The sequence below is a fragment of the Falco biarmicus genome, chromosome 7 (genome assembly GCF_023638135.1).
Source record: "Falco biarmicus isolate bFalBia1 chromosome 7, bFalBia1.pri, whole genome shotgun sequence".
Classification (NCBI taxonomy): domain Eukaryota; kingdom Metazoa; phylum Chordata; class Aves; order Falconiformes; family Falconidae; genus Falco; species Falco biarmicus.
In genome coordinates, this window is record NC_079294.1 from 32,398,008 (window position 1) to 32,412,047 (window position 14,040).

General features: G+C 45.7%; 1 protein-coding gene across 1 annotated transcript; it reads right to left on the minus strand.

The window, feature by feature from the left end:
• Positions 1–755: 755 nt before the first annotated feature.
• GSC (goosecoid homeobox) lies at positions 756–2,657 on the minus strand. The gene is made up of 3 exons (XM_056347039.1): positions 1,980–2,657; positions 1,529–1,788; positions 756–1,078 (listed from the first exon to the last, which is right to left on the minus strand). The coding sequence occupies exons 1-3, from the start codon at positions 2,308–2,310 to the stop codon at positions 926–928; spliced, it is 744 nt and encodes a 247-aa protein (XP_056203014.1). The 5' UTR covers positions 2,311–2,657; the 3' UTR covers positions 756–925.
• Positions 2,658–14,040: the final 11,383 nt, after the last annotated feature.

The following is a 14,040-nucleotide window of genomic DNA, read 5'->3' on the forward strand; positions in this document are numbered from 1 at the left end:
GTGAGACCTTCACAGAGGGACGAGCCAAATGAGATCAGGCTGTCACTGCTTTCCTAATTGCAAAGGTGGTGCCTCAAAAGGGGAGAAAATTCCCGCCAGCGATGTCCTGCAAAACACCCCCAGAAGCAACACACGAGAGCCCGTGCTCCCTTTAACGCTGATACACCTGATAACGGCCGGCACTTACTCGTAGCGATGTTAAACACTGATGTGGCGAGACAGCTTTTTCTACACGGGGGCCAGAGGCAAGCACTTTGGAAACTCGGCAGAGCGCCGCGCTCGGGGCAGAGCACCGGGAGCGGGGCCGGGCTGGCCCTGCCCAAGGTTACCGCCGGCGGGCCGGGAGCGGCGGGGCGGGGGCTGCCCGCCGGCGCCCCCCGGGGGGACGCGTGTGGACGTGGGGCCCGATCCGGGGCAGGTCGGTCCCGCCGGGCGGCCCCGGGAGGAGGGGCGAGCTTTGCTGCCGGCCGCGGCCCCCTCGCCGGGCCCGGCCTCAGCGGGGCTGCCCCGGGCGCTGCCGACGGGGACGGGGACCGGTGCTCTCTTTCGGGGTGAACGATCCGCCGCCGCTTCCCGGCCGGCAGCGAGCGGGTGCCCACCGGGCAGCGCTGCCCTCCCGCTTGCGCGCAGCGAAGCCTCGTTAAATAAGTAACGGCGGCGGCACGGCCGGCCCTGGCCCCGGGGAGCGGGGCTCCGCCGCGCTCCTCTCCGGTCCCCTCTCCCCGCGACGCAGCGGGAACGAACGCGCCGCCGACTACCTGTGCAACACCTCCGCAACACATTTTATTTACACGCAATGAACTCGGGGCATGGTACGTTATATACAGATATTTTCCCCCTCCGACAAGGCAGAGCTTGTGCAAGATTAGGAGCATCCTCTGGAGCGTATCCGACAGTCCACGGGAAACGTCCCCCCTGCCAGATATCAGCTGTCGGAGTCCAAGTCACTTTTCCCGTCCTCTTGCCTCTTCTCCGGGGACGTTTTGGACGCTTTATTCCATTTTTGTGCATTTTCTGACTCTTCAGAAGACGATCGCTTTTGCCTCCTCCACTTTGCCCGGCGGTTTTTGAACCAAACCTGTTACGTGCAGAAATCAAATTATTAGGGGAAAAAATGAAATATGCAAACCCGCAGAACGACACCCCGCCACACATCCCCCCTCACCCCCCCGGCCGGCCGGAGCCCTGCCCCGCCCGGAGCCGCGCTGGGCCGGAGGGCGAGCGGCCGCTCGGGTGGGAAAGACTGAGCGCGTCCAGCAGCCACGGCCGCCTCTCCACATGTGCTCACAACCGTGCGATCGGCTCGGGCAGCCGCCCCCAGAAAGGCGCTTGGCAATTCATAATAATAATAATTTTAAAAAAACAAGAAGAACTTTCCCTCTCGCCGCCGCAAACGTGTTGCTCCCCCCGCCGCCAGCCCGCCGCTGCCGGCGGAGCCGGGCTGGAGCCGCACGGAGGTACCTCCCGCGCGAGCGCGTCTAAATGCGAAAGGGAGAGAGTGGAAGGGGGGGAGAAGAAAATGAAATACCTCCACTTTCTCCTCTCTTAAGTGCACCCTTCTGGCCAGCTGTTCCCTGGTGCCCACGTCTGGGTATTTCGTTTCCTGGAAGAGGTTTTCCAGCGCTTCCAGCTGCTCGTCAGTGAAGATAGTCCGATGCCGTCTTTTCCGCCTGCAGTGCAGCTGGTTCAGTAACTGCAGCTCGGTCCGGGACAAAGTGCCCACGTTCATGTAGGGCAACATCTGATGGGGAACAGGGGACATCAGGACTGACCCACTGCCCTCGTAACCTACGGACAGACAGATGAGACGACGACAGGCTTTGCATGAGATCGCTGCTCCCCCCTACACACACACCCTTTGCCGAAAAAGCCCCCACTCCCGCCGCCCACGGCCGCCAGCTCCCCGCCACCCCCTCCTGCCCCGCGGCTGCGGGAACAAAGAAAACCCGTCCGCCCCGTCCCACGCGGGGCCGCCTTACCTGCGGGGGGGACGCAGGAGCACTGCTGGGCCCCCAGGGGCGGCACGGCCCCGCAGCACGAAGGGCCCACGGGGGACGCAGGCACATGCAGCTGCCCGTAGTAGTAGTTGTTGTAGCCCAGCCGAGATCCGGTGACCGCCGGCGGCAGCGCGGAGGCGGGTGCCACCGCCCGGGAGTAAAATCCGCCGTAGTCGGAGGCGCTGCCGTAGAGCGAGTCCCCGTGGAGGCTGGGGAAGACGACGGGCGCGGCGCTCGGGGGCAGCAGCACCGAGTCCTTGCAGCGAGGTCTGGCCGCCAGGATATTGTCGATGCTGAACATGCTCACAGGCATGCCCCAAACCGTGCCGGGGCAGGGCAGCGGGGACCGGCCGGGGGGGGGGGGTGGGAGGGAGGGAGGGAGGGTAGGTGGCGGCGGTTGTGGTGGAAGGGAGGGAGGGGGGGGTTGGGGGGGGGGGGGAAGGCTGGAGAGACACGAAATCGAAACTTTTCGGAGAAATTTTAAAAAGGGATCGGAGAGCAAAGAGCGGAGGTTTTTCCGAGGGCAGCTTGCGGGCAGAGTGTGCGTGTGTGCCTGTGCGCGTGTCTGCGTGTGCGTGTGCGCAGGATCCACCCCTGGAACTTTCCCCCCTCAACTCTCGCCTGTTTACTGATCTCAGCCCAGAGGGCTGCTCGGAGTATAATCCATCTGAACCTCTTCCCTTTTTTATACCCAGGCGACGTCATCCTGGATTTAGTTCCTGGTAATATGCAGATGACAAACAAAACCAGATTTGATTTTTTTTTTCTCCCCCTTTTTTGGTGGGGAAGAGGTGGGGGTTACACAAAGGAGTGAAAGGAGCCCGGGTCTGTGTATTGAGAATTAATGAAATTAACGTAATCCTTTCCATTAGTGGGCTTTTTTGAAAGGCCCCAGATTTAGGCTTGATCTCTGCTGCACCGGCTAATTGCCCAGGTTAATCTTGTTAATGCCATTGTGCAGAAGTGGTTAGCAGCTCCTAGCCCTCTCTATTATGTACCTACTGTGCTCGTGTTAGTTCACGTTAGTGGGTGCGATTTCCTCTGTCTGAAGCTCAGATTCATTATTTATGTTTCGAATTGGTCGAGAAACACTTTTTTATAAATAAATAAATAAACTGCGATACAACCGTGCAACTCTTCCCCCTCCAAGTATTTCTGTAGCAGGGTTTGAATCCTGCGTCCCCCGGCTCGGAGAACTGAAGGGGCACTGAGGGGTATGCGTTCCTCTGCTTTAAGCTTTAGGCAGTGAAGCAACAACGTCTTCACCGAGTAAATGAACTATTTTTTTTTCTCTTTTTGCTCCATCACCTGACGTAAATGTACGCGTGAATGTGGTAAACAGTTTATTTTTTTTTTAACAGAAGCCCATCCAGACAGGTATCACTTTTTGTTTTTAAACAAGCCAGGAGGTGGAAATTTTAAAGACCAGTGCCATCTCAAATCCCCGGGTCTGGTGGGTGTTCCGATTCGCTTCCGATCCATCCTGGTGCCTTTTCCTCCTCTTTTTTAAGGAAGAATCTTTCCTTTTCTAGCTTAGAAAACAAAGCCTATAGAATTGCAGTGATACGGACAACTTTACATTTTGCATGTTCCGTGAATTTAAAATGGAGCAGTTTTAAATCCCTAAAACTCTTCCTATTAAGACGTTGGGCTCTCTTGGTAGCTGGCTTTTGTGATTTGCAGAATACTTCGTCTGTCACGACTGTCACTGGGAATCCACAGGAGGTGAACTGAATAAGATTAGACTATTTGCCCCATCAACCCTCCATCAAAGAAGGTAGGAAATTGTACGCATGAAATGAAAACAAGCGATTAGGGTCCGTTTACGAGGAACACATTATTTTTCCTCAACAAAGAATACCCTCGTTAGCGTTTACTCGCACTTTATCTTTATCCTTCCTTTCCTCTGTATTCCAGGATTTAAAACCGCATTTGAGAATTATCTAAACCAAACCCCTATTTCTAGCTAAAGACTCGCATAAACGTTAAAGAAAAAGGATGCCAGGACCGAATCCTCACTTTATTGATACGTCGCGATGTGACTAATTACTGACATCGTTTCCTTTACTTCAATTTATTTGCCCATCACTTTCTTTCCGCCTTTGGCATTTAGACCCGAGCTCGGTGCAAATTTTGCGAATTTGATGTAAAGTGAAACTATTTGACAGAGGGTTTTTTTGGTGCTGTGAGATTTGGAGGGTTTCTGCTGTTGTTGTTTTGAGGTGTTCCTTTAATTTTTGATTGTTTATTTGTTTGTTTGGGGGGAATTTGGGGCTGGTTTGCTGGGTGGTTTTGGTAAGTAATTCCCTGAGCGCAGCCCGGCCAGGCTGCACGCAGAGCGGCGCGCTGCTTAATTCCGCCATCGGGATGCCCGTTCACGTCCCCGGCGGCTCCGCGGCAGCGCGCGGTGGCATCTCTCCGGTGGCCTCTGCAGCCCCCGGCGGTGAGCGGGGCTTCGGGCGAGCCCGGCTGGGAGCCCCCGGCGGAGCCAGGCCCGAGGGGCTACCGACAGCCGAGACACGGCCAGCTGTCCCACCGGCGAGGAGGGCGATATGTCCCCCGCGGGTGCCCCGGGGGTCTCGGAGGGGAGCACCCCTCCTGCCGGGCCGCGGCTGCTGCTCCGCGGGGGCGGCGGCGCAAGACAGGGCACCCCGCGGGGCTCCGCGGAGCCCGGGCGGCGGGGACAGCACCGTGCCCGCAGGTCGCCGCCCCTCGGAACAGGGTCACCTCGCTGGAGGCCCGCTCGTGCGGAGGCCCGCGGTGGGGTGCCCGTGGCTCGGGCGCTGGGCATCACTTGGTCCAGGATGTCGCCGCCGCGCCTGTCCCGCTGCTCCCAGGTGCGGGGCACCGCGGGGCCCGAGCGGGCAGCGGAGGGCGGCGGCACCCCCGGGCTTCCCCAGCACTTTTTCCATCGGGAAGGCTGTGCTGAAGGAGGATCCACCACGCTGCAACGCTTACCTTTATTCCATTTTAGAGATTATTTGTTCAAATAACTTTTCACCCCCGTGGGGAACTTTTGTTTTGTTTTGTTTTCTTTTAATCTTAGCAGTCTCGCCGCGAATCCCCGGGTTCGATGCCCGCTTCGCAAAACCCGCTCTCGGAGTTTCTCATTTCGCATCCGCTCCTCGCTAACATTGGAACCGTAAAATTGCGTTAAACAAACAATCAGTTGTCACACGATGTCGGGATGAAATTGTAATAACAAATGAAACGCAAGCAAATTGTGCTGCATAGTGTTGCTAAGCAATTGTTTGTTACCGGAGGGTAGTCGCAGCATGGGTTGAAAGAGAGATCTAAAGAGGAGCGGGGCACGGGGCAGAACAAGCTGTTAGGTATGAAATAAAGCAAACACGGCAATGATTTTCAATATTATTACCCAAACACGATTTCATACAAAGCAATCACCATGCACAAGTCAATGAAAATGCGCTTGTCGAGAAATCGGCCGGGTTTTTTATTTTAAGGTATTAAGGCATAATTCCGGGGATGCAAAATGCAGCGCCTGGCCGGCCTGCGGCGGGAGCGGTACCCGGACCCTGGCCCCCGCCCGGAGGACCTTGGCCCCCGCCTGCCGCCCGCCTTGGGCCGCCGGTCCCCGGCGGAGGCTGGGACCAGTCGGTGGTGCTGGTGGGTCGCCGCGTGCCAGCCCCCCTGGGAAACGGCGCGTCGCAGCGCGTCTCTCACGTGCAGATGCCATCGCCTCTCAGCGTTCCCTACGCTGGTTTCAGATGGATTGCATCATTGCTTCACCAAAAAAAAAAACCCCACCCAAACCCAATCAAATAAAACCAAAACAACACCCCCCCCCCCAAAAAAAAAACCCAAACACCAAACAAACACCAAAACAAAAACAACCAACAACAAAAAAAACCAACTAAAAAACCCCCACCAAACACAAAAAGACCCATACAATGCGAAATTACGGTAATTTGTTCCCAGAATAAAGTTATCTTGAACTGATTAGGAAAGTCAGTCACTTGAAAACGAGGCAGAAAGGCTTTTTTTTTTTTTTTTTCTTAAAGCTTCCCTCTAACGATATCAGCTTCTAAAGTTTTCATTCATATAAACTTTATTAATGAAGATCTTTTATTTAAACGTCAAGGGGATTTGAAATTTAGAGTAAATTATGAAGCACGCATGTCTTGCCAAGTCATGGGTCAAATGCATTTGTGAAAAACTGCTAAAAGAGCATATGGTTTTGAATTTTTCTACAATGACTAGTGTTTAAATAAATTGCTTGTACTGCTTAACTTCATGTATAATTTTGACAGAAATTGGCCTATAGCCTTTTGATATGTAAACATTTCAGGCTTTTATGCGGTATAAAAAGACACTTGCTTTTTGGGATCAGCTAAAGCAGTCACCCTGTAATTCAGCAAACTGGCACCTAGCATTACATTCTTGCTACATTTCAAGTGGCAGCATAAGGGGGGGGGGGGGGGGCGGGGGAAGAGAAGGGACATTTCAAAAGCAATGTCCAATCGGAATTAAAAACTGCAAATGAGGTGAGAATGTGCCACTCACTATCTGATTGAAATGGATAAACCATAGCGCTCAGGAGAATTCTGTCTTGTTTTCTAAAAAACAGCAGACGAATCGGTGAAAACGGACTTCAACGCAGCACAGACCTGACGTGCATGTCAAGTTAATGCCTTAGAACAAAATCCGTCTAAAGTACAAATAGGTGTGATAAAGAAAAAACAGATAGCTCTTCTGAATTCTATCAGTTGTTTCTCTTTTACAGACTAAAAAAGTTTACAGTCTGTAATAATCAAATCAGACTTTTATATATGGAATATTGCATAAAATGTATATAAATATAACATAACCTTGTGAACTGCCACTGAGCTAGCTGCATGTTCACTTGCATTTCACCACTTCCTAAGTCTTTTGCAGTTTTTGCTCCAGCAAACATCCCACTGAATTCAGTCAGTGCTTTGGTTTTTTGGGGTGTTGATTTGCTGGGGTTTTCTTGGTTTGGGTTTTGTGCTTTTTTGTTTGTTTGTTTTTGTCTGTTTGTTTTTTTTCCTTGTGAAGAGGACACTCGAACTTGCTAAGGGCTTCTAGATACAGCCTATAAAAGTAGTGGAGTCACTCAGTTTTAAGTCTGCTTAAACTAAAATGGCTTTCTACACGTATAAATCCAACAAGCTACTGAATAAATCCATTTATTACTAATCTGTCTCACATAAATAAGTCTCCTAATGTTGATTGGATGGATAAGCCTAGCCCAGCGCTAGACAGAACAGGACCTGGATAGTTGCCTGGTGCCAGACAGCTCAATATGTTTATTTCCTGTGTGCTTTAGCTGGGACTAAACTGAAGTTGGAAAAAAGTTTAAATGAACTATATAATTTCAATCTGTTACTGTAGTAACATTCATATTTATTGTGTATGTCAGTTTGTCATACACAGAGTTCTCAAGATACACTGCCCCTTTTGTTAGTGGTCAGAGGTGATTTTTTTCAGAATCATAACGAGTCGACATAGACACATTCTGTTGTAGACAATTCAGATGCTATAGCAATTTAAAAGTTGATATGGTTTCAGTCTGATGTGACATAACCTAATGAAGAAAGTAGAATCTCTTAAAGGTTTCCATGAATATGAACAAAGACAAAAGAGAGGTTTTCTCATATATTTTTTTTCAGGTTTCATATGTATTCCAATAAACAGCATACCTGGCAAACAAGGAGGTAAAACATTAGCAATACAGCAGGAAAAAGACTTTTCATGTGAACAGAGGAATCTACATGTAAACTGTGTAGACCATTGCAAAGAAGACTCTTTTGAAATAATGCATCTTTTCAAGGGGACAGTGGGAAAAACACTTCAGGTCCTTGACTGCAATTTCAGGAGTCAACAGGAGGATGCCCTGCTACTTGGCAATTTTGTTTTCCACCAAATGCAGTCTGGGCAAGATACTTTATTCAAAGATACTGCGATCAAATCCATTTAAGCTCAATAAAGTGGGATGATCTAGACATCTACATTAAGAAAAAGCTTCATGCCAAGGGATGTGCTGTAGATGCTGACGCAGCAGAAGTCTGCTGCACGCACGTGACTGACTCATGTTTTAGAAGTGGCTCTCTATCGCCGTACAGTCAACAGACAAAATTTCTCCTGCAACTTGAACCATACTGTAACAGCGTGCTTACAAGCTTCCAAGGCAAGGTGGCTCCACTCTAACTGTTTAGTATTTTAATTTTTCTCAGTAAGGGAGAGTAATTCTAATTCCCCATGTTATACATACAGTCACATATAACATTGCATAGGTCAATATATAAGTGTACCTAATCCCTATATATTCTGTGCATAGGCTGTGCTCATTCTAAGGATCTCTTCCTATGCCAGGGTTTACACTAACATAATTACAGTAATTAAAAAAAAAAAAAAGACAAAAGACAGCTTTCCTGATTGCTAAAAGTAAACCATACTAAGACCTCTGTTGTTGATTTACCTTTTTCCAATGACTGAGCTAAGTTTTTGGACCATCATGGAGCACACCGGATTTTAAACCACAAGAGATCCCAAGCACACAGAGATACAAATCAAGACAACAGAGAAATTGTGTGTGGTCAGCACTTATCATTCTACACAAGTATTATTACATTGGCTAAAGCTCTTCTTTGTAGTATAAACTGTACATACTTAATGCCACCAGAACCTCTCCTTTCTTTGAAAAGGCCCTGGGAGATTACAGCCAAAGTAGCTCTTTATTTGTAATGCAAAGAGCCTCAAAAGGATTTTCTTGGGAGTTAGACCAACAAAATCAGCTTTAAAAATAGGTAAGTCAATTGTACAAAAGATAGCTATTGCATTGTTTTCTGTAACATACACGATGTATTTTCAAAACTTCTGTATTTTTTTTAGGAGATTTAGAGTTTAAGAATATTATTCTAGTATAATCTAACAGTTTTTACTCTAGTGGAACTAGAACTGGGGCCCAATTCCACACCTATGGAAGTCTGCTGGTGATTTTGAATCAGAACAGAGAGAGATGATTCTTCCAGCTAAAAGTTGCGTTATCATTCCCAAACACCACATAACTGAAACCTAATAGACTTTTTTTTTGAGTGAAGTGTGCCAGATACATATCAAGAAGGTTTACAGGTTTTTAAAAATACAGGCAATTTTATTAAAAATGAAAGCCAACATTTTTTTAAAAAAAGGATAATTATAGTAGGGAAATATGTAATGAAGGGTAATGGATTTGAAGAAAGCAAGGCAAATATGCCAGAAGGAATTACAAAATTACTACCTTGGTTAGATGATATTTTGAACTAATGAAATAAATAATATCACTATAACCAATTTCAGTGACCAGTGGTTACATTAGACAGATAAAACAGGATCATCCAGTGAAGCAACTGAGGTTGAAGAATTGTTATACTCACCTACTAATGCTCTCAACCTTAATCTAGGTGTCCAGATGAAACCACGCCACTGTCAGTCAACTAAATCCCCATCTGAGTACTAATTGATGCATTATGGGGGAAAAACAACAACCCATTGACATGAAAGTCATTTGCGGAATTGAATGCAAGATCCAAACCACTGGAGGACAGAAGTAAAAAGTTATGTTTATATGATACTATAAAGCTTGTGTTTGTTTCTTTTTGCTATCGCTAAAGCTATTTTGATTTATAATGTTGGTGCATTTAAGAGTTTTGATACCTTTCTGAAAATCATCTGAAAACTTTAAAATTAGATGTGATTATCTTGAAGTCTAGATTAATTTATGGCTATTCCTTTCCTAACTAACCACCCCCAAAACAGTACTAGATTTTTAAAGTCCTGCAATATATGTTCACCTATAGTTGACAATTTGCAGCTTATACTTTTTATACTTTTAATCTTATCTAATGAGATAAAGAATTTTTATAATTTGGAATTATATAATATTCTGGGGCAACAAGTACATCATCTACTCCCATGAATCAGGGCTATTACGCTAGTATTTATCCATGTGCAGCTGTGTTCAAGATGAGACACCGCCCTTTGATTTCATCTTTCTAATTCTTATGCACTGCTTCCGTGCAGTCTAGTCTTCAACCTTTTGGTTTGGAAGGAAACTCTGTTCTTTTATGATAATGTAAATTCTAAGTTTTCTTGATGGATTTGTTCCAAAGTTTTGGTAAAATATGCAAGATCATGGTCTGGGCCCGATGCCTGTTTCAGGAGGTCAGCGTGGTGTGCAGTTAGACATAATTCCAGACCAGGAACTGAGCACAGAACGTGATACAGCAGCCAAAAGTCAGGGATAATTCTTCTTCAGAAGTTGTATCAATGACATCTTCTCTGTTTAGGTGCTGACATGGCAAAACATGCTTTTGACAGTGAGGACGAATCGTTACATGACTTTTGCCATCGGTATTCTCACAGAGGGGGAATAACAACTCTTTCCCCACTCTGTCTCTTGCAGTGGATACATCAACACACATCAGCAACTGATTTGAAGACTAAATATGCTCAAAACTTTGCCGGATGGATATCTGCTTTTCTTGGGCTAATTCTTTGCTGTGCTTTAACCTTTAGGAGGTAAATATACGTTAGCTACCATGTTGAGAAAATCCAATGGGCACAAGGCATTTTGGGACAGATTTAACTAAGAAAGTTAGTGCACAAAGAACGTGAATTTATGGAGCGCTCTTGGTCTACACTAAATCTGCCCATGGGAAAGCTTTTTGTACTAAGAGTACTTTGAGCCTTTCAGCTATCATATCATGTGTACCATGAGCATCTGCACAGCTAGCTTGAAGACGACAGCGGGTTGCAGACCTACACCCTACCTTACTGCATGCCTCTAAAGAAAGTCCTTAGTTTCACAGAGCAGGCTTACCATAAAGTAAGCCATGGGCTATTACCGCTTCATGTTCAGAAGTGACCTAAAGATAAGGAAAGGCATGCGATTTAGCAACAAAGGTCTTTCTGAGACTCCAGGTCTTTTCAGAACTTCAACTTTTAGCCCAGTAACATCTGGTCTGGACTTAAGTTTCGCTGCTCCAGACCTTTTAACTGCATGTTGGTTACAAAATTTGTAGGTTTGAACAGGGCATGAAGACAGATTTGAAAAAGCAGTCAGTGATGGCAATGTCTACCTGTTTTCATTGCTAATTCAGGTATCTATCTGAAAGACTCTCTGCTTGCATACATTAAGGCACTGCAAAACCTATGATGAGTGTCATATGAAGTTCCAGTGTATATATATTTTCTAATATACATTAGACAAAACTTCAAGAAATTTGGAGGAACTTTCAGAACCTCTGTAACCCACAGATTTTTCCAATATATGTATTCTCAGTCTGTCCGAAGCAGGTAGTGCACTGTTTTAGTCTCCTTTGATTGTAAAATATTTTCTTTACAAAGACCTCTTAAGGCATCAGTCACCAGATGACTAATGCTTCAGTCGAGCAATTACAGTTTAAATCCCACTAATTTTAGGTTTTCCTAACCTCAGTTTGCCCTAATTCAGTAAAAGGAGACTGTCCATGTTGAAACATTAGCAGGATCCAGGGAACCCAGAGAATAACTTTAAACAGTTTGTACAAATATTCCCTAGTCTATGCTCTGGCCCCAACAACTAGATTCTTATTTCTAAGATGGTTTGAACATGAACATCAAGCTCTCAAAAGAGCTATGTTGAAAGAAATCTTTCTTGTGCACAGAATGCCTTGACTTCAGAACTGGCTGTGGTTAAGACAAACAAGAGCTTAGCATGCCATTTGGTTGCTCTGTTCTCAAAGAGAGATATATAGACAGTCTTCAGATTGTGTTTGATATTTTCTGGACTATATACCACACTTAGTTATGCTGCATTTGTGAAGTCTTGAAGAAGAAGTATCAAGCAGGAAAACCAAAGCATTCTTTTTCCTCAGACGATCCAGGAGTTAGTCTGTGCACTGCAATTCCACCAATACATTTATTCCGAAATCATTCTTGATTGAACTGGTTTCATTTCTCTGGGAAAAATCCAGAAGGTAAAATCTGGCAATTATGAATTTAACACCACTAATTCTGAACCTGCAGTTGAATTTTCTGCCTGTTTACTGAATAGGGAACAATTCTGTGCTCCAAGTGACTGCAATAATAAAGATGCTGTTCATAAAGAAAAAGAACCATAGGATGTAAGGTCACGTAATTTTTGTATTTCCTTATTCTGTGGATTTCTCAAGCCACAGAGACCCCTCCAGCCTATACAATTCCCCTCTGACCCTCCCTCTGCTCTGCCAGCCTGGCCGCTGTCTACCTATCACTTGAAACCGAGGGCTGATTTCAAACACTCTCAAGCCTGACTGGTAAATCACATGCTTTTCTCTGATGTGTCATTTACAATGTTGATGTAGTGAGATTTAAATGGAGCCTTGCTCTTACAGCTTGAAGAAAAATGAAAGTACAGAAAAGAGTCTATTGTTTTGGCACTAGGCTGCATGTTGCATAGTGATGCATACACCGATAAGAAAAAATATGTTTTATCAGAAACAACTCTGGGGTTTTTCTATTAGAAACAATCATTGCTATGTGGCACTGTATATAAACAGGGTAGAGCAAGGGGCAGTAAAAGCAGTTCAGGTCAGGGAAGAAAAACACACATTTAACATTCATGCCATCCAACACAGGGTTTTAATATATAAGCACATATAAGCATCTATAAGGAAGAGATCATTACATTTCAGGCAAGAAGCAAGTGTCAGTGCATTCAAATTTATAGCACTAACAATCAGTTCAAACAGCAACCATCACAGATTTCTTCCTTGGATGATTCTGACTTAGCATAATCATGCTGTGCTTATAATGCACCCTGTGAATACAGCGATTCAGAATGCCAATGGCAGAAACCTTCAGATGCAGTTAGTAATACTCAAGTGCTACAGTGACTTCAGCTAATATCACTTCCATATCATTGGTCTATGAACTCTGCATGCTTTGCAAGATTAAAATGTGGTTTGGTGCTCCCAGAGGCGAGCGAGGAAGTTTATGCCGCTGCCTAGCAAAGGTGAGAGCTGAGCTCACCTCCTTTCCCTCTGTTGTCACTTCGTTTTCTAGGGCTGCTCTGAAGTAGGTTAGATGACCCCTGTGTGATGGGTAAGCTGCATGGGGGAGAAGCTAAAGCCCCTAAACAAGCTGCACTGGCACCAAACTGACAGGTGTTGGATTAAGTTTTATTTCAGATTACATTGCAAATACCTTCCTGTGGGATAACTGGCTAATTGCAGGGATAGATGAAAACCACGGGACCTCTGGGGTAATTAAAACTCTCGAGAAAGCAGTACTTACTCTTAGGGAAATTATCTTCTTGTTGACACTGGGTGTAAACCACAAGTCCTCCTATTCCTCCTTCAACAGGGCAGTAAATTGGTTGGCAAACATGAAAAGAGCCAAACACTTTTAATACTATTACAGAAAGCTCTGCTAGACATCCTGCTGTTCAGGGTCCAAAGTGTCACTTTTGTTACTGAATTCTTGTTCTGTACTGACCTTTTAGACCACAGCTACAGTTGTGGTGGTACAACACGTTTTCCAGTAATTTGTTCTACCTCAAGCAAGTTGCAGATTATCAATATAAAGTCAATGTGACCTAATTTAAAATATTCAGACAGCCTTTGTACTAGCTGAGTGCTATGAACCACTGATTGCTGCTTTAACTATGTTTATTTTAGCTAAGCTCAACTGAATTAAGAAAGATTCAAATTAAATCAGAACAAGCCACTCCAGAACTGAGATAAATAATGTTAGGGCCATATAAAGATTTGCATCACTTCAATTAATCCAACACAGAAAAGATTTAAGAATATTTTAGTTGTCAAGCAGATTGCGAAGAAGTATTTTTGATACATTTTAGGGAAAAGCTTTTGGGGATTACTTTCTGCTAATGTATCAGTAGATTATTTCTAAATGCTGAAAGCATCAGAGCTACCTTTTATGAGAAGTGGCCCAAAATTGAAAGAACAGATCTGAACTCTTGAATTTGTGGGTTGGAATGTAATTCTCACACCTATTTATCCAGCCTTGCCAGACTTATTACCACTACTTGAGCCCTAAG